General features: G+C 39.0%; 1 protein-coding gene across 1 annotated transcript in view; it reads left to right on the top strand.

The window, feature by feature from the left end:
• DCC (DCC netrin 1 receptor) overlaps window positions 1–23,571 on the top strand; it is a 1,175,771-nt gene that overhangs the window by 1,141,862 nt on the left and 10,338 nt on the right. Inside the window, exon 28 of the mRNA XM_087927493.1 lies at window positions 13,291–13,503. Coding sequence (XP_087783619.1) covers window positions 13,291–13,503 — 213 coding nt within the window. The remainder of the gene's footprint in view (window positions 1–13,290; window positions 13,504–23,571) is intronic.

Genomic DNA, 23,571 nt, shown 5'->3' with positions numbered 1-23,571 from the left:
AGTTATGTGATGCCTTCCTTCAGGCATAAAAGAATGTAGAAATGCATAAACTGGGAGAGAAAGAACAGCAATAGCACTTAGACTTATATACTGCTCCATAGTACTTTCCAGCACTCTCTGAGCAGTTTACAACGTCAGCATATTGACCCAACAATCTGGGTCCACATTTTCCCTTCTAAGAAGGAAAGGCTGAGTCAACCTTGAGCTACTCAGGATCAAACTCCTTGCAGTGAGCAGAGTTAGTCTGCAGTCTCTCTCTCTTTCTCCCTCCCACCCACATCATCTCTCAATTTTTTTTGCATAGCTTTTTTATTTTATATAAAAATTCCATTTTTGTTAAACAATGTGTTGTCTGGGTACAAATAGTTTTAGCAAATAATCATCAAAGTGTTTACAACAATATTCATTACATTGATATTCATTCTGTCTTCTTCTTCATCATCATCATCATAATTGCTTATCTCTTTTAACAAGCCTTTCTTTTTTTCATTGTTCCTTTTCTTAGATTTCCATGTTTCTAACTTGTTTTTGTCAGCTAACCATTGATAAAATAAGTCCCAAGTCAAAAAATATTCAGTTTCATCCTTTTCCTTAATTGTAAGTGTTAATCTACCTAATTCTGCACATTCTAATATTTTTAATCATATTTTCATCTGTAGGGATCTATTCACTTTTCCATTGTTGTGCAAATACAATTCTGGCTGTGGTCAATACATGTAAAATCAAATATGTATTCCACTTGTTATACTTATCTGGTAACATGCCCAACAAAAATATTTCTGGTTTTTCAAATTGTTAAGGGAAAAGAGAAAAATGACTATATTAAGAAAAATGAAGAGAAATGTTTGTGTGCATCTGTTTTTAATTCTCAGAAAGTTGTAGAACCTCAACAAGAATGAATTAATTTAAGATTGAGCAACGAAAAGAGAGACTAACACAGACATCTTTCTCCTTTGGAAAATCAAACAATTTGTCCTTTTGGTACCTATTTGTTTATCAGGAAAAAAGTAATGAAAAGCATGTGACCAATTTTAAAAATCTTAAGAATTGCTCTTCTTTCCTTCTGAAGGAAACTCTAGCAGAAGTTCAAGTGTACTCTTTTTTATTCTTGATTGTCTATAGCCTTCGTCTTCCACTTGACAAACATTGAACTGGGAGAATGATTATCCTCCTGATTAAATTTATCCAGTTGTTGCCAATGGTGCATCTGGACTCTTTTCCTTGTTAAAGCATGCTGTGCTCATAACTTTCCCCATGCTTGGTTAGAGACTACTTCAGGAATCCCAGAAGAGCTCACCCTGAACTTCACACTATATCTTTTCCATATATTTATATATCTTCTCCTTGGTCTTCGAATGCCCTCTTAATCTGACGCATAAAGATTTTTCTGCAAAGAAACAGCATCAATATTTTTGAAGTCTCTGTCACATTAGATGTTCCAGTGCAAACCAGCAGCAACAATGTTTGGGCTTGACTGAAATGTGATACCTGACATGTGAAATAAATGTAGAAATTAAAATTGAATTAAAATGTAAAATTAAAATGAAGAACAGATGTTGAGCCTCTGGAAAGAGTATAAAGAGCAACAAAGATGATAAAGGGACTAAACTGTATGATGAACGATTGAGGGAACTAGGTGGCCATTCTAAAAAGACCATATAAATATGACACTAGGTATGTCTCATCTAACAAATAGAAGGATTAAGGATGACATGCTAGCAACATTCTAATATTTGATGGGTTCTCACAAAGAAGAGAGATCCAATCTAGAACTGAGGAGACATTTTCTGGCAATTAGAACAATTAATCAGTAGAATGGTTAACCTTCAGAAGTTGTGGGTGCTCCATCACTAGAGGCTTTCAAAAAGAGACTGGGCAGCCATTTGTCCAGAATGATATAGGTCTTCTAACACTCTTATTCTATGTTCTAAATGGCTCAGTAAGTTAACTCAGATTGATATAGCAAATGCCACTGTCCAAGGAACCGGTGACTAGATTTAAAGATGGTAGCAGGAGTATGAAACTATGAAGATTACAAACTTGCCAGTGAAGAGTTGTCAAGGGGAAAGATGCCCTGGTGTCTTTCCAAATGGAAAGAAGAAAACTCAGGTGGACCAAATCAGGTCAAGCTGGAGAAACCAATGGCTAAAACCAGTGATTTTACAAATTCATTTGCAAAGCAGTGGCACACTAGATCAGGGTGTCAAACTCAATTTCATTGAGGGCTGCATCAGGATTGTATTTGACCTTGGAAGGCTGGGGGTGGGCGTGGCCATGGTGGGCATGCTTGGGGTGGGCATGGCCATGGTGGGCATGGCACAGGACTTACGTTGGGGGCACCTATGGTGGCCAAGTGCTAAGGCAGGACTTCCCTGAGATCCTCCCTCACTCTCTTTCTAATATCCTTCCTTCCTTCTTTCCTTCCTTCCTTCCTTCCTTCCTTCCTTCCTTCCTTCCTTCCTTCCTTTTTCCTCTTCATTCTCCTTTCTTCTTCCTTTCCCTCTTTCCTCATTTTTCCTTCCTTGCTCTCTTTCCATCTTTCCTTCCTTTTCCTTCCTTTTCTTTGTCTTTCCTCTTTCCCTTTCTCCTTTCCTGTCCCTTCTTGCATGCTCAAATGCAAAAAGGGAAACGTTTCTCCTTTTGTTTTTAATTTGTTTTGCTAGCCCTCTGTCAGTGAAAACTAAGCATGCACACACACCCCAGCTCCATTTTTGCTGGAAGAGGCACTGCGGGCTGCTCCTTTGCTGTTTCCAGGCCAGGTCTCAGCACCCCACGGGCTGGATCTGGCCCACGGGCCTTGAGTTTAACAGCCCTGCTAAACTGCATAGATAAATGCAGCAGCCATTTTTAACCTAAGCTGCAGAGATACCTACCCCTTTGTAGACAAGTACAAATGGGGTGTTGCAGTAACTCAGTTCCACATAACTCGCCCTGCATTATTACATGACTGAACATCCTATTGATTGGAAAGAGTTGCCCTACAAATCCATCATGTGGAATCGCATTAGAGAGAATTCGCCGTTGACTGTAGCCATTCACTCTGCCCAATGGGCCGTATTTGGATTTCTCTTTGTCTGTTTTTGAAACCTATTTTAGATAAATGGGGAGGTAGGAATGGATAGTATCAGGGCTGGGGAGGGGGAAATCACTCTCAGCAAAAGCAAAATCCATTTCACCATCTGCTGCAAGAGAAATTGAAGAAAATAAGAGAGAAAGGTAGAGTTCAGATGTTAAACCTGTCTGCCATATTGACCACTGTCAAAAATGGCTGGTAGCAATAGTCCAAAATAATGGCTTTATATTGACTTCTTTTTTAATGCCTTTTGTTAGGAGGGGGGAAAACGTGGCTATTTTGTCAAAGTAATCTCATTCTATAGATCAGCTTCAGGGTGCAAAAGGAGTGTTATGGAGACATATGAATGGTATTTTCTCAAATATTGAGGATGGATGTGTTTTAATTCCCTGCACCGTGAATAACGAGACCGCAGTCAATGTAAGAAAAAAAAATGCTTTTTTCGATAGGGGTTCTCCAGACCAGCATGCAGGACTGGTTCAAAAGGCTCACACCACATGAAAGGTAGATGGAGATCTAAGCAGGAGCTTTTCCCAATCCCTATACACTCTTTCTTCCTTGTACATGCCTGAGGCCACCATGGTTTCCAGTCTTTATGCATTACTTTATCCTGTGTCCAGAGGTGGTATTCAGCAGGTTCTGACCAGTTCTGGAGAACCAGTAGCAGAAATTTTGAGTAATTTGGAGAACCATCAAATACCACCTCTGACTGGCCCTGCCCCCATCTGTTCTCTGTCTCCTGAGTCCCAGCTGATTGGCTGGGTCTTCTTTGGTTGCCCTGCACAGGAGAACGGAGCTGGAAAGCAGGTTAGTGGGGTGGGAAGGAATGGGGATTTTACAGTATCCTTCCCCTGCCATGCCCACCAAGCAACGCCCACCAAGCCAAGCCATGCCAAAAGAACTGGTAATAATTTTTTTTTAATCCCACCACTGTAAAAAAAGGTAAAGTTTCTCCTGTTTAGTCATATCTGCCTCTAGGAGCCAGTGCTCATCTCTGTTTTCTAGCCAAGGGAGCCAGCTTTGTCCAAAGACACTTCTGTGGTCATGTGGCCATCATGACTATATGCTGAGATTCATGGAAGCTGTTATCTCCCCATCAAATTGGTACCTATTTATCTACTTGCATTTGCATGTTTTTGAACTGCTAGATGTGCAGGAGCTGGGACAGGAATGGGAGTTAATCCCAACATGCAGTATTTGGGTCTTGAACAGCCAATCTTCCAATTGACAAGCCCAGCGTCTTAACCTCTAGATCACTGCAGTGGTAGAGTCCCTTTTATTGGATGTATTCAGTTCCCAAGAACTCATTTGTCAGGGATGCTTTAATTGGGGTTCCTGTAATGAGCAGAAATATGGATTCAGTGACCTCAGTGGATCTTTTCAACTGTTGGATTCTAGGATCTCTTCTCCTAGTCTGTGACAAAAGCCAGCATACTCAAAAGCAGCCTTAAAACTGTTTGAAAGGAAATGGCTGTTTTCTTGGGGAAACAGCCCTGTAACCATGCAGTGGGATTAGCCAAGATGAAAGAAGCCACCTTACTATTTTTAGAAAACAAGGAGTCCACAGACCTTGCAAATCTTCTCTCAACAAAGCAAACAGTCAAACCAAACAATTTTTTTTTTTAGCTGCCCCAATTTTGGAGACAAACCAGAATGCAATGTAGATGAAAGGTGAATCCTTTTCTGTTTGAATAGCAAAATGTTGGCCGAGTTCCTTCCATTTCACAATGATTTCCATGGCTCCCAATCTGGAGAGAGTTAAGAGGAAGCATTTGCATTTTGCAAACACTGAAATGATTGAAACGTTTGTTAGGCCTCCTTGTAGGTTAACAAACTGAAGAAAATCTGATGATGTCACTACCCAAGAATATATAAAATGCCCTCTTTAAAGTTGCTACAGGTCGAGAGTGTCCTATCAATGGATCGGATGATTTCCAAATTCTACAGCTCCTTTGATATTTTTTTTTCTTGGCGCTTTCAGCTACCTACTTTGGGGTCATGTGATATGATTTGTCTGAGATGAAGTAATGTTTGAGACTTGGACCAAAATAGGCATAATTCTTGTTCTACTTTTCAGTTGGATTTATAGGGCCTCTGAGGTTTACAAATATAATCCAGACAAATTATCCTTTTGAACAGGCAATTCAACCCCCTCTCTAGCAATAGTCTGATTTGGAAGGATTGCTAAGAAGAAAATAAGTAGGAGCACCTTTGTCCCCCAACCATTAGAGGAATGAGAAGAGCTTAAGTATACAAAAGAAAGCTCTGGCAAATGTTAATGCCCTTGGCTTCCTGTAATGCCTCCAGATTATTAAAACAGAAACACTCACATGGTTTCTGTTTAGTTAGCCTATTATTAGGAGCTTAAGAGCTAGAACTTCAGCTAGAGGTAATGGCAAAGTTACACTCACATGTATTTATTGCCTGGAGATTTCCAACAGTGTTTTACCCCCTTTCTTAGATATTTTGAATCACCAGCCGTGATTTTTATTTTATTTTTTACAAACAAGGGACTACTGGACAGCCAGAGCTCAACAGTCTGTTCCCAGAACGTAAAGAAGCCAAATGCTGGTAACCTCTAAAAGTTGCCAAGGTTGGACCCCACCCCTGCTCTAGCCAAAGTATATGGGTTTTGGAAACTCTCAAACTGAGTTGTGTGACCACTAAAGAGTAACCATGCTCAATGGTATAAGGATTGAGAGAATTTTAACTCCTGTAAATCCAACAGTGTTTTAACTTTTAAAATACTGCACTCCGTTGCAGTTGTTGTCCCTTTTGGGCTCCAGTACGCCAATAGAGTTGGATGACTGGTGTGAATTTTAGTAGCCTGAAAATCTCACAAGACAATTTCACACAATGATCTAGTTATGCATGACATAATGATCACTGCATCATCGTCAACTATGCTCAACATAGCTCTGATACAGCAGAGTGGTTCTAATATTCAGATGTTTATCAAATATTCCCTAATTCATGGTGGGGAGAGCAAATAAAAACAGCTACAATATTAAGGAAGCATGGCTGTCCTTATAATATATTCTGAAGCCCATCCAGCACAACAGACGGTGGAGACCATGTGATGATGTCATAACTGGATCTAAATTCTCAATATCTTCTCAATATATTTAATAGCACTATTGCATGTGTCCATGACTGATATGATTATTGGAGGGTGAGAATGATTTAACAGATTAACAGAGTTGGAAGGGACCTTGTAGGTCATTTAGTCCAATCCCGCTCCCTTCAAGTAGGAGACCCTATAGCAGGGGTGTCAAACTCGCAGCTCCTGGGCCGGATGCATCACGTCCTGGCCCCACCCCCACCCAGTTTACTGAAGGGGGAAAAAGTGCCGATATGTCACATGACACTGCCGTGACCAAGCGAGTTTGACACCCCTGCCCTACACCATTTCTAAATGGGTGCTCCTTTGGTGTGATATGTTTCTACCACTTAAAAAACTCTCTCTAAGTTTCTTCCAATTAAAAAAAAAATAGGGGGGGGGATTCATCCTGAAGCAATCTTGGCCACATCTATGTCTACTAGCAACAGAAGGCAGGAGAAGTTTTATTGGAGAAACAGATGTTGGAGAAAGATTGGCCAAGCCATAGGAAGGAGTCAAATGGGGAATTAGTCTGGAATTCATACATGGGCACAAAAGAGTGAAGTCTGACCACCCCCCTTCCAATGCTGTTAAATCTTTTCTAGTCTGACCCAGATGCAAACTACAAGCCTGAGAAGGTTCCCAAGTTATAGGCTTGAGCAATAAATTAGCTAATTGATGCCTGACACTAGCTTATGGAACAAACTTGGTACAAACTGGGTCTTCTCCGTCTCCTTCCTGTTAAGTAGGAATTCTTAGAACTCCAAGTACAGCATAGCTGGAACAGTGGTGGGATTCAAAAAGTTTTACCACCAGTTTGGTGGGTGTGGCTTGGTGAGCGCGCTTTGCGCACGTGCAAACACTTTACGTGCATGCGCCAAATGCGCACTTTGCACAGGCGCAGAGGCATTCCAACTCACCTCCTGCAAGCCTGCACTCTCCCGGTCACTTCAGCAGCTGCCGCACGACACTTTGCTGTGCTGTGCAAAGCAGCTGCGCTTCAAAAGCAGAAAATAAAAGTGAGTATGGGAGCCCAGGAGGGTGAGTGAGCCCAACAGCAGAGCGGCGGAGAGAACTGGTATGGTCTCCACTGCTCATTTTATTTATTTGTTATTTTTAATTTATTTTATTTTGTCAAGTGGTTGTTAGATAACACGTATAAGTATAAACATGGTTATGAATACATGAAATGGATACAAATAAGAAAAAATAAATAAAAGAAACAATAGGACAGGGACGGTAGGCATGTTGGTGCGCTTATGCACGCCCCCTACAGATCTCTTGGGAAAGGGGTGAGGTCAATAGTAGACAGTCTAAGGTTAAAGTTTTGGGGGTTTGGGGAAGAAACCACAGAGTCAGGTAGAGTATTCCAGACATTGACCACTCTGTTGCTGAAGTCGTATTTCCTGCAATCAAGTTTGGTACAGTTAACCTTGAGTTTGTATCTATTGTATTGTGTTGTGTTGTGTTGTATTGTATTGTATTGTTGTGTGTCATCACCGCTACCAGCTCGGCAGAACCAGACTGAACCAGTAAAATACCACCACTGATCTGTAAAGCTTTATCAGATTGAGAAGTCTGATCAAATCTATGATTTGCAAGAACCTAAATGGATTGCTCAGATACCCATTGCATCTGTTGGAATTATTTGCTTTCCTCTTCAGCTTAATTATTAATGAGATCAAAGGAAGTTTATCAACTATTATTCTGTGCATTATTATAGTAAGCTATGACAGTATTATCCACCTGGTTTTTGCATCGATGTGCTACATATAAAAAAAAAAAAGAATGTTGTTTTAAAGGTCCTGCTAAGGGTTTCTTCAATTTGAAATGATTACTCATTATCAGGCCTTGGAGTTCTTCCTGTGGCTGTTGCATTTAACTTTATTTTCTTAGGGCAAATGGAGCAGTCGCTGATGGGAATAAGTGCAAAGGTGTAGTCATTTGACATGATTCTTGCTCTTGCTTGGGTTGTAACCAAGCAATAAATGGACATGAAAATTGAACCAAACACTCATTTCTCTCCAGGTGGCCCTCTGAGGTTATTCCTGTATCACAGTGGCAGAATGGTCTAGACTGCAGGCATTAGGCCAGCCAAAGTTGTATTAATCAGACTGCAATCATCGGCTTGCGTACGAAATAAGTAGCAAGGGGAGGAGGGGAATGGGGATGTTGTTATGTATGGCAATGTCTTCTGGCTTGATTGCCTTTCACTTTTATTTCTGCTCCAATTTTTGCATTAATTCCAGTTCATGGAATTGCCAGCCATTACAAACATGGGGATAGTAATAAATAATAATGGCAGAAGCAACTCTTAGTATTATGTATATGCATGTGTAACCTTAAATGTTGAACCTGCAGACTGATGCTATAGAAGAGGATAAATCACCAGGTTTGAGAGGACTCTCTAGGAATCAGACAATTATAATAATACTTACTGGGATGAAGTTATTGCACATGTTCCAAGTATGGAAAATATTAAGTGGTGGCCCATTACTTTCTGCTACTTGATACTAGGGAAGGATCAAGTTCATGTGCAATATTAAATCATTGTCAACATTCTTCTTTAAAGACTTTCTTGAGGTTTCAAATCACAAAGCTTAATGGGGATAGTCAAGACTATAGTCAAGACTATGCAGAATCTTTGTCTTTAATTTGTACCAATCATTATGGGAAGAAAGCAACTTTATCCATTTGGGGAAGCAAAAATCATATTCAAATCTTAGGTATGTTTTACAGAACAAATTTCTACGTTGAACAGAAATCTGCAATCAGGGCTGGAGACAGGAGACAAAAATGCACTGTGACACCACAACACAAACTCCTCCCTTTATGTACATATATGCAGTGTTTCAACATACATACAAGCCAAAGAAAGTACTTGTGATACGATGACAAGTTTCCTAATCTTCCTTGGGGATGGCTGTTAGATGCTGTTAGTTTCAGTTCTAAAACTTAAAACATATGCAATTTACATCCAGTGTTCTTAAATTCCTACATATTTGTTGATCAGGTTTCCAGAGCTTGATCGGAATGCATATACTTGATTGTGCAGTTAGTTTTTGGATCACTTTGATTTAAAACAAATAACCAACTCTGAAACATATTTTTAAAGAATTCCCCATAATATATGTGTGTGTGTGTGTGTTTTCTTATGTTTTCGCGGGTATTTATATGTATGGTATTTAGGTTGCTTTGGGTATTTTCCCATGTCTTAATATTTGTGCTTTTATTATAGTGACGTTTCAGCAGAATCTCATCTGCCATCCTCAGGCTTGTGTATTGGGTTCTTTTTAATCATGTGTGTCAGGCTTGGCAGCCGTTTTTTGTTTGAATTTGGTGCTGGCTTTCTGCTTTATTTGAATGGTTTTTTCTCATCTTGATTGGCTGGGAGTCTAAGTCTGTTTTTACTGGTCTTCGAGTTGCTGTGTTCTTGATTGGTTGGCAACGTTGTGTTTTGTGCATTGGGGTTTCTTAGTGCAGCATGGTTTCTTGTGAATGGCTGATAATTATTTATTAGGAAGCTAGGTTTTATTTGGGTAGCTGGCTGGGGCATTTTTGGGCTGGAGATATTGGGGGGTGGTTGTTTGTGTCCAGGTGCTTGCCTGGATTGTGGTATAGACATTTTTTTGTTTGTGAGTGCAGGCTTCCAGATGATTGATAGTCTGGTGGAGTCATCTCTTCTATTCATACTATTAGGTCTTTTATCAATTTCTATGGCTTCTCTGATGATTCTGTAGCTGGGGTTTTCTATAGTAGCTAGGGTTTTGGTGCCACTGAAGTTGATGCTATGACCTGTGGCTTTCATATGTTGGACTAGTGAGGAAGTGTGTTCCAGCTTTTTTATTGCATTCTTGTGTTTTTCAAGGTGGGTACTTATCCTTCTGTTGGTTTGTCCTATGTATGTGGCAAGGCATGATATACATACAAACTTAGGACAATACTGTAACCTAAATACTGTACATATAAATACCCGCGAAAACATAAGAAATATGTGTGTGTGTATGTATGTATATATATGTGTGTATGTATGTATGTATGTATATATATATCTGTGTGTGTGTGTGTGTGTGTGTGTGTGTGTGTGTGTGTTTTCTTAAGTTTTCACGGGTACTTACATGTACGGTATTCAGCTTTGTTCGGGTATTTTCCCACGTCATTATAGTTGTGCTTTTAAAGTTGTAGAAACGTTTCAGCAGAATCTCATCTGCCATCAAACCCTGACTCACAGCCGAACACAATACAGAAGCCTGATGATGGCAGATGAGATTCTGCCGAAACGTTGCTACAACTTTAAAAGCACAACTATAATGACGTGGGAAAATACCCGAACAAAGCTGAATACCATACATGTAAGTACCCGCGAAAACTTAAGAATATATATATATGTAGGTCTAGGTGTGTTCGGGTCTTTTCCCGTGTAAGATTAAGAGTATCTTGGCGACGTTTCGGCGAGGTCCCACTCGCCATCCTCAGGCTGGTGCTTTCGGCTTCGTGTCACCCCTGCTAGGACTTCTTCCTGCATCCAACCTTATGAAGATCAAAAACAAAATGCTTTGGATTATCCTGCCCAAAGTCCTGAAATAGAAAATGTAATAAAAAATTGTGCCAATCAAGGAACACAGATATTACTTGCATAATTAATGCATATGGGAAGGTTTTAATAAGGAATTCCTTTTCAGAGGAAGTTCTACATAGAAAAAAAGGAGTTTACTGGGAAAAAGAAAATAGAGGAAAAACAACAGCAGGAAACATGACTAATGGACTGGTCTACATTACTTAAGAATAATATAGAACACGTGCAGCTAAATGCCTGATTGTTTATAATCTTCAGGTGAGCGAATCTGTGCATCATAGTGCCACAATTTTTGAACCAAGATGCCTCAAATGGGCTAACTTATGGAAATGCATCCAAAAAGGGGGATCCATGACTCCTATAAAATTTGAAATTTGGCAAGATTTATTCATTTTTTTTTTTTTATAGATTTTTTTCCTCTCACCTTTATTACTTTATAAAGTTTATAAAATTGTGGCTACTTCACTGCTGTTGTGCTGTCGCTGTCAGCTGCAGTCACGTAATCATCATTTCCAACACTCCTTGCCAACTCTCCACAAAGAAAGTCAATGGGGGGGGGAGGAAGCAGGAAGCCAAAAGTTGTTCCAGCTCCTGCTGTTTTCTTGCCTGCCTCTGCTCATTCATTCATGTTTAGGTAAGGAAATACCTTTGAAATGTTGACCCAATGGGTCACAGGTTGTCTAGTTTTTAAATGAGATCAGCGCTATCAGCCTATTTAAATTTGTTGTCTTCCCTCCTCGAATAAGCTCTTGGGTTTCGCTACTTATTGACTGCAGAGATGACTCAGCCTTCTATCTGATAGTTTCTAAGCAAGTCCTCTATTTTTCCTCCTTATTTTTCTCTCTTTCCATATTCTCCTTAGTTTGATAGAATATAAGGGATGAGCCCAACTAATCTCTGTAAGTTAGAATTCTTTATTGGCCAAGTGTGATTGGACACACAAGGAATTTGTCTTGGTGTAAATGCTTTCAGTGTACATAAAAGAAAAGATACATTTGTCAAGAGTCAAGAATTATCAGGTACAACACTTAATAATAGTCATAGGGTACATAGGGTATAAGCAATCAAATCATACTAGGAAACAGTCAGTAGCTTGCTTTGCCCAGTCAACAATAATATGCCATCTGTGAGGTCCTTGATCTGTGCAGCAAATCAAAAAATCTCTATGCTCATCTGTCTAATGACCATGAGTAGACCATAACAGTGCATCCTAGTTTATACAAATGGGCCTGCATGGAATAGGATTTGGGAAGGAACACAAAAATAAATTCCATTATGACTCTCAGATGTTTATCAGATGAATCAGTTTGCAGTAAAAATCAGAAATGAAAGGTTTAATAAGCAATACATTAAAATTATATAGAAACGGTCATGAGAATTAAACATATTAATGGAAAAGATGGCAGAGGTAAAATATTCTTCCAACCTTCATACCAGAAAGGGATTAGCTGACATGAATTAGTCTTTAGGTGATATTGAGGTGCCGTACCAAAACTGAAGTTTCTCACATTGCTGTAACATTTGAATTGAATTGTAACAATTATTTGCAGATTGATAAAGAGCCGTTATAGAATGAACCAGCTGTTAGTTTCTACATTATCACTGAAATAGTTGCCTCCTTTTTCAACCATAAGAAGGGTATTGGAATGAAAAATCAAAGCATCTCCACCTTAATTGACACAGGTTTAGACTAATTCTAATATACAGTAGAGGAATAGTTCAATTGCTAGAATTCTTGTACATCTTTACCATTCTTATCAATAAATCTTGCTAAAGAGAACTCTAAGAATTGTGTTTGGAAGAATCACTTCCGGTTTCAGGCAAATGCTAAAGATCCTGACAGAATTGAATCTGAACATTAAGAGCCAGATAATATATGTTTGATAGAAAGGATAATTAAGAAATGAGGCACCATTACTACTGGTTTGATTCTCATGAACTGTCATTGAAACTTTATGGGACAAAGTAAATGACTGTAAACTAAATTGACAGTGGAGAGCTTACAAACTATCTTTCTCTGAGACTGGAATTATTAAAGAGATGTCAGGTCTTAACTGATATCCCAATAGCATAGCTAAGAATTCCCTTAACTGGCTTATGGGCAAAAGAATGATACTATTCACTGCAATGTAGAAATAAATTCCTTAAGATACATTGCTACTTTGAAGAGACCACACTGTTATTGTCTATTGATGAATAATTCCTGTTAGCACACAGATTTGTCTGAGGAATACTTCCATTCATACTCTCCATCAATCATAATCTAAAGAGTTGAGATAAAGATGTGACTCTTAAAAAAGATTATTTTGCCAGATTTTCCAGAAGGCTTTTGTACAGAACATCTATAAAATATTCAGAGCAGATTATGACATGTGAAATACAATCACATTCTTGAAACAACTTTCCTGAGCCTTCAAACAACAAAAAGTCAGGAGCAAATCACCATGGTGACAGGGAAGCAATATTTCTTCATGTTTAAGTGAGCTTACAGCTCTAATGGACTTTCAGACTGGTTACATTTTCTTTCCTCTTCTCTTACAGCAGTGACTGAAGGACCAGCCACACCACAAAGTTCCATGTTACCGCAAACACAGCCTGAACATCCAAGCAGTGAGGAACCTCAAAGCAGGACAATTCCTACTGCGTGTGTCCGGCCTACACATCCTCTCCGCAGTTTTGCCAACCCCTTGCTACCTCCGCCAATGAGTGCAATAGAACCGAAAGTCCCTTATACACCACTTTTATCTCAAGCAGGTATGGAAACTCTTGAAGTGAATGTTGGCTAGGGAACAAAACCTTAATGCATAACATGCAGGTGTTATTTCTCTGTATCCCCATGATCTCTGTAATCTAATCTACTAATATTGCAAACCCAATGCTATGTTTGGAACCTTAATGAAATAGAGCTTAAGACTCAGTTGCTATCTCAGAACTAGCAACTCAGGAGACAGATGTGATGAAGTTGCTATGCTGAATTGAAATGTAAGCTGCACTGTTGTCAATAGGTTACAGTAAGTGATTTTAAAAAGCCATTGTAGATAAAATGTGATCATTTTGTGGACAAAATGCTGACTCTGATGCTTAGCTAAAGAAAAATTCAAAAGTGCCCAGCAATCTCTTAGTTTCTGAGAAAGTGATGACACAGATAAATGGCAAAGCAAAGTAACTAAAAGGCTAAAGGATGGACCAGATTCTTGGTTTGAATCTTATATCTGTGTCAAACTAAGCCCAAAAATGATGTGGAACAATTCAGCCAGAGTTCAGTTCTTTATTTGCTCACAAGTAACAGACAGAATCTTGCCAGACTAAACCTATGTTACTCTTACTTGGGAGTATTCTGGGAGATTCTAGAAAGTTCTTCCTCTCTCTCTTATCCATATCTGGGCTCTGTTGACTTTTCCTTTTCTAGAATGTGCTCCCACTTTCCTGAGAAACTTACCTCTTCACTCTAGCCCTTCACATTCGGCCACAAACTCATCAGCTAATGCTATTATAGTTGGTCAGCCTTATTTCCAATATGAAGCAAAAAAAAAGTATTGTTTTATCATGGAAAACAATCCTAGATTCAAATCTTCCTGTTGGGATGTTTGCACTGGTACATGATAGCAATACTCACCTAGAAGGAATATGTAAGGCTTGCTTCTAAGAAATTTTAGTTCTTAGATTTTTCTTCCCACTCAGTGCATACATTCATCATGATTTACCCGATTTTACATTTCTGGTACAGTCCAACCACAGATAAAAAGAAGGCCAGTTCTATTTTTTTAAAATAAAATAAAATAGACTGGAATTATATTTTAAGCCTGTTTAAGTAATAACTTCTGTGATTCTATGAAAATTATTCTATGAAGAACTTCTTCGTTCTATGTTTTTTTTAAAAAACAACAACGAAAGGACGCTACTATGAATGACATCTGTCTGATACTTACCAATGTGCTCATAGCTATCTGTTATTTCCACAGTAACTGCTGGTATAAATAGTCATTTCTTAAAAATCTAAATATCTTTCTGTATTATGGAGCCGGAATTATCTCTAACCATTTCCTGTGTGAAACAAATATACACCTGTTTTATATGTTGCAAATTTTCCTTGCGATGTGTTCTGGATATAAACTTAATGTAGGTTTGAGTTGGGTTTGCAGATCAAATCTCTGAATGCCAAACTTTATCGTTCATTTTGGTAGATATGTCTGCTGAGACCTTGTTTTGCCAAATGTCTGGGCAATGATCGGATGCCCAGGCAACTGATTTTTTTTTTTTTTTGATCCAGAGACAATGAGCATTCTAGAGAATAGAGTTTTTAAGCTTTATTAACTCAAAGAAACTGATTTAAAAGCATAACAGGATAGAATAGAGTGGAATAGAGTGGAGTGGAACAGAACAGAACAAAGCTATTATATCGTACATGCCAAGCAAGATGAAACCCAAATCTCTTATAAGCTGTCAGGAGCTCCTTAATAATAACAGTAGTGATACCAAGTGTGGCTGATTTCCATAGTAACCAGTTGTAGGTTTTGTGCAGCCATGGCCCAGAAACAAGGTAACCCCAAGGTTTTCATCAAAACCTGGCACCAGGACTTTGTGGACCTGGCTTCTGTGGGGATGAGACTTCAGCTTCACCTTGACAAGGTGGCACCATGACTCTAGGATGGAAACTGAAGTTCTTTCACAGATTTACTGCTGTCTGAAAATCCCCCCTCCCCCGGCATCTCTTCTTTATTTGGTAAACAAGAGTTAAAAAAACAAACAAGCAGGTTACCTCAGAAAAAGCTCTAAACTTCTAAAGTTTTTTTTAATATGAAGGAGAAATCAAAATATGTCATAAAACTCATCAAAATAACAATGGTCTTCTGCAAGGCCTCTGCAAGCCATATTTGTCCCATTTGACTTGTTCCTGACAAAACTCCTTACGTATAAATAAGTTTCCGATGACAAAATTGGAAAAATTGTGAGTGAGATGTGACTATTTCATGGTTGTAAAGAATGATGCAACACAGCATTTGATTGTAGCCTGCATACCGCAAGATGGAGATGTTTGGAAGTGTTAAGTTTATCTCCTGCTGCTCTGTATTCTAAAGATGATTAAATCCTTGACTTGACAGATAGGAATCACAGCAACCAATGAAACTTTAAAAAAAACCATGTTCTTGCTTCAAACATTACTAAACCATCCTCTTCTGACAGCAAACAGAAGCCCTAAAATCCCTTACATCAAGAGGAACATCTTTTAACTAAATCCCACTGGCACTAAAACTTAAAATTCAGTCAGTCATTTCTCCTAAGATAGATATACTCCATTCTCTTCAATAAATAGGGTGAACAGAGAAATATATATATGGGATGCTGACAGAAAGCACAAAAGAACACTGGCTCCAGATGGTGCATCAGTTGGGATGCAATGTATCCAATAATCCACATCAACCTTAATTAATTCAGACTGCACACAAACCCCATAAGAATTTTTAGAAATTAAGTGTGGTGGTTGCTGGCATCTCAGCCCTTAATTTGGACTTGGGCTCACATGACCAGACAACAGATGATCTAAGGAGGACCCCAATGATCTAAAACAGGGGTGTCAAACTCACATTGTCACAGCGTCATCATGTGATGTATCACAACTTGTTTCCCCTTTGATAAACCAGGTGTGGGTGTGGCCAGAGCGTAACGCATCCGGCCCACAGGCTGCAAGTTTGACAGCATTGATCTAAAAGGACCAGTAGAAGAAATTATTTGTAGCTCAGGTTTGAACTGTGGGGTCCTTGATAGTCTCTGAGCTTGGTGGTTTGCCAAGGCTTACCACCAAGCTCAGAGAGCACCACAGAAATCTCACCAGTTCGTCTTCAGGAAAAATGAGTATTTTCTTCAGCCCCTGTAGCAAAATGTTGTGATGCTCTCAGAATTTCCCCCAAAAGTTATCCATCCTGTTCTCTTCACATGTTTAAACTCTAGGCATTGCTATAGATATAATGGCATGTAATAATAGGCAGACAGATTGCCATCAATCCACATGATGTTCAGCCCCTCTGATGGTGCCCATGATTTTTCAATATATCAATAAAATTTCCCAAGTTAAGGAACAAATTATTGTTGACCCAAGGCATCCACTTTGACGGGAAGCTTACTAGAGCTATGGTCTTCCCCGATCTAGAGGATTAGGGGATTGGAGGCTAAAACATATGAAGAACGGTTGCAGGAGCTGGGTATCAGTGGTGGGATTCAAAAATGTTTACTGCCGGTTCTGTGGGCGTGGCAGGGGAAGGATACTGTAAAATCTCCAGTCAGAGGTGGTATTTGCCAGTTCTCTGAACTACTCAAAATTTCCACTACTGGTTCTCCAGAACTGGTCAGAACCTGCTGAATACCACCTCTGCTGGGTATGTCTAGTCTAATGAAAAGAAGGACCAGGGGAGACATGATAGCAGTGTTCCAATATCTCAGGGGTTGCCACAAAGAAGAGGGAGACAAGCTATTATCCAAAGCACCTGAAGGCAGGACAAGAAGCAGTGGATGGAAACTGATCTAGAGCTAAGAAGAAATTTCCTGACAGTTAGAACAATTAATCAGTGGAACAACTTGCCTCCAGAAATTGTCAATGCTCCAACACTGGAAGTTTTTAAAAAGTTGTTGGATAACCATTTGTCTGAAGTAGTGTAGAGTTTCCTGCCTAAGCAGGGGGTTGAACTAGAAGACCTCCAAGGTCCCTTCCAACTGTGTAATTCTAAATTCTAGCTTTGACCATTCTGTTTCCTCTTTTATATTTAACTAGTGGAGAACCCCAATACCACAATTCTACATCAGTACGTTGATTAACCATTAATGCTAACCTTATGTATGGCTGTGCTTCTACTACATCTCATTATTAGATGTCTTTAAGATCCTCTCCCTGCGCCTCCAAAATGAAATCCTTCTCATTCTCAGGGCATCAGTTAAGATTGCTGGTAATGTAGAAATAAGTTCTATTACTGATTAGAGGTAGATGACTTGTGAATATCTGTGGAGTCACCTGATGATGCTTTATTTCTACCAGCAATGAAATAACCTTGCCAAAATTATATATGTTCCTAGGCTGTGTGTTGCCTCTTTATTTATTTATGAATTTAAAAGCCTTATATGGATGTCTATTTTATGTACTCTAACCCTGGATAGCTTGCAGACAGCAATAAAAAAGCACTTTAAAAAAGCACCACATCAACAATCAACTTTATTGGCTCCAGCCTCATTGTATCCCAATGATGGTAGGAAGATCTTAGAGGAAAACAGTTCCAAAATTGAAAATTGCGCTCTCTCTCATCCCAGAAGGCAACCACCTTAATGAAGAGGATAGAAGTCCTACAAGAGAATACAAGTATGACCTTGGAAGACTGATGAGGAGTGGGAGATTTGCTGCCTAGGGAAGGATCAGATAAAAGGAAAAGGAGCCCACAAGTGAGGAATGGGCAGAGAAAGCAGCTTAGAAAGGATCCCTGCCCTAACTAATGAGGCAGTTGTTATAAAAAGAGACAATGGGGAAGTTTTATACTTTCAGATTTGCAAGGTTCTGTTAACATGGCCTTACAATGAAGTAGAATTGGCTCATCTTGGTGTGTTTATTTATTTAATTTATTTATTTGGTCAAATATGTATTAGATGACAGATATAAGAATAAACATGATTATTAATACAGGAAATGGATACAAATAAAAAGGGTACATTAGGATGGTAGGCAGGTTGGTGCACTTATGCACACCCCCTTCAGGCCTCTTAGAAAGGGGTGAGGTCAATAGTAGACAGTCTAAGGTCAGTTTTGGGGGTTTGGGGAAGAAATCACAGAGTCAGGTAGCGTATTCCAGACATTGACCACTCTGTTGCTGAAGTCATGTTTCCTGCAGTCGAGTTTGGTGCAGTTTACCTTAAGTTTGTATCTATTGTGTGCTCTTGTATTGTTATGGTTGAAGCTGAAGTAGTCATTAATGTGTAGGACATTGCAATAGATAATTTTATGTACTATGCTTAGGTCAAATCAAAGGTGGTGTAGTTCTAAGTTGTCTAAGCGTAAAATTTCATTTTAAAATTTCTGGTGGCATAAGGTATTCTGTTGTGAGTAGAGGAGTATTGTACTCTTCTCATAAAATATTTCTGGACTCTCTCAATTCTATTAATGTCCAATATGCAGTGTGGGTTCCAGACAGATGAGCTGTATTCAAGAACTGGTCTAACAAATGTTATGTATGCTCTAGTTAGCAGTACAATATTACCGGAGAAAAAGGTACACAGGATTAGGTTAACAACTCTTAATGGCTTTTTGGTAATATTGTTACCGTGGACTCTAGCACTTAGATCATTAGAGTTGAGTACTCCAAGGTCCTTGACAGACTGAGAGTCATCTACAAGGTCTTGTCCGTCTAGCTTGGATTTTATTTTCTGAATTTTTTTTGCCAATATGTAAGACAGAACATTTGTTTGTTGAGATTTGAAGTTGCCACTTGTTTGACCATTCTGACACATGATCAAGACCTTTTTGAAGGGTAGCAGCATTGTTGGTGTTAAATAGTTTTACATCATCAGTGAAGAGAACGTAGTTGCTCTGAATATGATCACAAAGGTCATTTATGTAAAGTATAAAGAGAGTTGGTCCTAGAACACTGCCTTGGGGGACATAAATTCTGGATGTGTATCTCTCCCCACCTACTCAATTAGAAAAACCCAGGAAGAGGGAAGATGAAAGCAGAATGGGTAATGGGTGGGGAAGGAAAAAAGCATTGTAGCTGTGGGGATTTTGTGTGTGAGAGAGAGAGAGAGAGAGAGAGAAAGGGAGGTGCTAGCGCACATGGAGAAAATATAGATTTGTGTGCTTGGAAATGAAGGGGTACTGCGAAAGGACATCATTTTCTATATCCCCTATATTTCCATCCACTATGAATGCTGGGGAGTGATCTGGAGCATTATATCCAGAAAGTTACAACTGCTGCTTCCATTTCCCGTTCAGAAAAAAAAAGCTTTTCTTTTTTTCTAACAGTCTTGAGAAAGCCTAGCTTTTATGGTTGTGGATGCTTTAACTCAGATTCCAGCACTTAGCAGAATGCTGTGGTCATCAAAGTTCAACAAAAGAAAAAAAGAAAAACCAAGAAAAGTATTTCCAAGAAATTTGGACTCAGGTCTATTAGTAAACGGCTCAGTTGCTCATTCCGCCGTGATCACTCCAGACCTGAATCCCCAATTAGTTAATTCCAGCTCTCGAGTACATCTTCTTCATTTAAATTCAAAGTACATTGGCCTGACTATTCCACCTTCTTTCTGAGGAGCCTCGAAGAGAGAAATGGGAAGGAAGGAGCAAAGCTACAGGTGAATTGCCTTTTTAGAGACAAATCACTAACCGTTTGCAGCTCTTACAAGAAATTCAAGCCATCCTCTCAAAGTATTAATCAGAAATCAGTTTTGCCAGAGAGGTTTTCCTACAGCTGCAGTATCCTGTAGATAAAGAGATAATCAAAATGCACATTTTTTTTCAGAATGACATGGAAAATTTAGAAAAAACATTTGATTATTGCCTCTCCACCTTTTTTTCCTGTAGCTCATAACTCAGCAGTTACGAGCTACAGCAGTTCCAGGATCTTAGTATTTTTCTGTCTTTCTTGAAAGAGCTGAGAAAATAGGTTGCTTCAAATCATCAAGTTTATTTTCTTGGGCGATAAATTTTTTAAGAAGAGATTTGCAAAGTTTGTTAGCTCACATTTTTCTAATTATGCACGTCTCTATGCTGAACGCTGAATGTGCTGTCTATGCCAAGGATTTCAACAAATAGTACAACGTATTTCTGTGCATTATATTCATATGTGCTATCCCCTATTATAAATTAAATTCAAACAACACTAAATTTCAAATAATATCTAAAGTTTAGTTGCATATTGGTCTGAAGATGCAAGAAGAGATAAATCTGGGTACAAATTAAAACCCTACTTTTAAGGCTCGACAGTGGAAGTGGGTGTTTAATTAGAGCACGGGCATTGAATATATACAAACAAAATATAGAAATTGTCTTTCCTTTTACTTAATTCATAGAATATAAAGCATAGAATGTTAGGAATATAAGTCACCTAAGAGTGATTTGGGTTGGAAATATATAAACCAGGATAGATATTTTAAAACTGTATCTTTAAGAAAATGCAAAAGTGTAATTGTGTGTGATTTCTCAAACGGCCATAAGATGGAGCCAGAGACCTGGGTTGTTTAGTCTTAGTCTTAGTCTCAGAAGAGAGTGTGTCTCAGTGAATCTTCCTTCTGTTGGAGAGTATTGCCGTTCCTCCATTTTTCCTAATTGACTGCCATTTCTGGATTTGATGTAAGTCTGATACTGAACTGTTTTTGACACTGGACTTTGTTATTGGATTATCCCTGGATTGAAATACTGACTGATTTTACCTGTGAATGACTTTGGACTGTGTTTGAACTTTGCTTAACGTTTCTGGAAGTAAAAACCCTACATTTACTGTACAGTGTATCTGTGTGCTGTGTGTGCATTAGTCAAACACTTCTCTCACTACGTTTCCCTGTATGCGCTCATTCTCCTAATGGGGAATTACTTCAATATAGAGTAACAGAGCTTCGAGGTTTTCTAGTGCAGCCTTCTGCTTGCAGAAAGTAGGAGATCTCACCATTTCAGATAAATGCTTGTCTAGTCTCTTCTTAAAAACTTCCAGTGATGAAGCACCCACAACTTCTTGAGGCAAGCTACTCCAGTGTTGATTGCTCTCCACATTAGGAAATTTCTCCTTAGTTCTAGGTTGCTTCTCTCCTTGGTTAAGTTCCATCCATTGGATCATCATATCCATATCATCATATCTATCATATTGCTAAATTGCAGAGGTTCATTTCCCCACTTCTGGCTATTCTTATTCAAGGAGCTATAAGGAGTTTCTGACAGATATTTTCTTCCTTGCTGTTTGAGAATGTTTTATCTGCACTCATTGCAGAAGAAGCTTAGGACTTCCTGCGTGCAAAATTCAGTCCTCGTGGAGAATATGCAAATATTCTTCCAAAACCCAGACAATCAAGTAACCTAGTATTCTGATTTTCTGCAATTTTATTTTGCCTCAGAATATCCTCTTCAAAAATGAGCCACCATTGGCATAAAGATTAGAGAATAGCAGCTGATTATCAGCAGCTGATTATTTTGCAGCATGGAGGCTGAAATTGGGAGGAGATGGTCATGCATCTAACAAACGGATCCTCATGTTGGCATGCCTTTGTGAAATGCTGTATTCTCATAACAAGAATATTCCAGACATTGACCACTCTGGTGCTGAAGTTGTATTTCCTGCAATCAAGTTTGGTGTGGTTTACCTTGAGTTTGCATCTATTGTTTGCTCTTGTATTGTTATGGTTGAAGCTGAAGTATTCATTGACTGGTAGGGCATTGCAATGTATAATTTTATATACTATTCTCAGATCGGACCGAAGGCGATGTAGTTCTAGGTTTTCAAGTCTCTGGTGGCATACGGTATTCTACAACGAGTAGAGGAGCGGAGAACTCTTCTTGTGAAATATTTCTGGACTTTCTTAACTGTGTTAATGTCAGATACGTAATGCGGGTTCCAGACTGATGAGCTGTATTCGAATATTGGTCTAGCAAATGTTTTGAATGCTCTAGTTAGTATGTGATATTACCAGAGAAGAAGCTACATAGGATTAGATTAACAACTCTTAATGCCTTTTTGGCTATGTAGTTACAGTGGGCGCTAGCACTTAGATAATTAGAGATGAGTACTCCAAGATCCTTGACAGAGTTTGGATCATCAACAAGGTCTTGACTATTCAGCTTGTATTTTATTTTCTGATGTATTTATTTTTTGCCAATATCTTAGAGGCTGCCACATAGAAGAGGGGTTGGGTCAATATATTCTCCAAAGAACCTGAGGGCAGGACAAGAAGCAATGGATGGAAATTAATCAAGGAGAGAAGCAACCTAGGATTAAGGAGAAATTTCCTGACAGTTAGAACAATTAATCACTGGGACACGTTGCCTCCAGAAATCATGGGTGCTCCAACACTGGAGGTTTTCAAGAAAAGATTGGACAACTATTTCTCTAAAATGATATAAGGTTTCCTGCTCGGGCAGGGGGTTGGACTAGAAGACCTCCAAGATCCCATCCAACTCTATTATTCTTATGCTTCTTAAAAACCCTGGGATATTCATCTCAGGCTGGAGCCTCAGTTTCCACTGATGAACTTTTGCTCCAGTCAGCAAGGATGGAGTGATTTCTTGAGTCGATGTGGACTCTTTTATGAAGTTTTCCTGCACTTCAGTTTTCAAGCTTTCATGTTCACCTGCTGTTGATCCCTGTCTAGAGGGAAAGCCTTAATTAGCATCTTGGTTTTTCATCCTCAATGCCCAAATGGAGCCATCTGCCTTTTAGCTAAGCTCTTAGCTCTTTAAGGCGCAATTGTATTAATTAATGAGCTCCATATGACTGACATAGCTTCCCTTCCCTTACCCACATCAACCTAGAGATTCACAGGTGCAAGTATTCTTCATGCCAGACAGTTCTGCTCAAACCTGATTTCACCATCCATTTTCTATGCCAGATCTAAATGGATTTTGCATGACTAATTTGTTTGGGGACAGGCAAAGAAGGAGGATTCCTGTCACTTGTTCCACAGAAGTTTAATTAACTGCAAACAAAAACAAAAACAAAAGGAAAGAAAGCAACATAAAGGTTGGAGTTGAGTTTATTCTATTTGTGCTGTTGGTGTATGCTAGCTGGCTCTGGTCCAACCAGCTGGGGCTACACCAGACAAAAATGCTTTCTCTTTAAAAAAAAAAAAAGTCCATCCCAAAACAAATAC

This window comes from Pseudonaja textilis, chromosome 2 (genome assembly GCF_049901715.1).
Source record: "Pseudonaja textilis isolate UNSWEBS1 chromosome 2, rPseTex1.2, whole genome shotgun sequence".
Classification (NCBI taxonomy): Eukaryota; Metazoa; Chordata; class Lepidosauria; order Squamata; family Elapidae; genus Pseudonaja; species Pseudonaja textilis.
The sequence above is the reverse complement of the archived record's forward strand: the minus strand, read 5'-3'. Positions and strand labels throughout refer to the sequence as shown.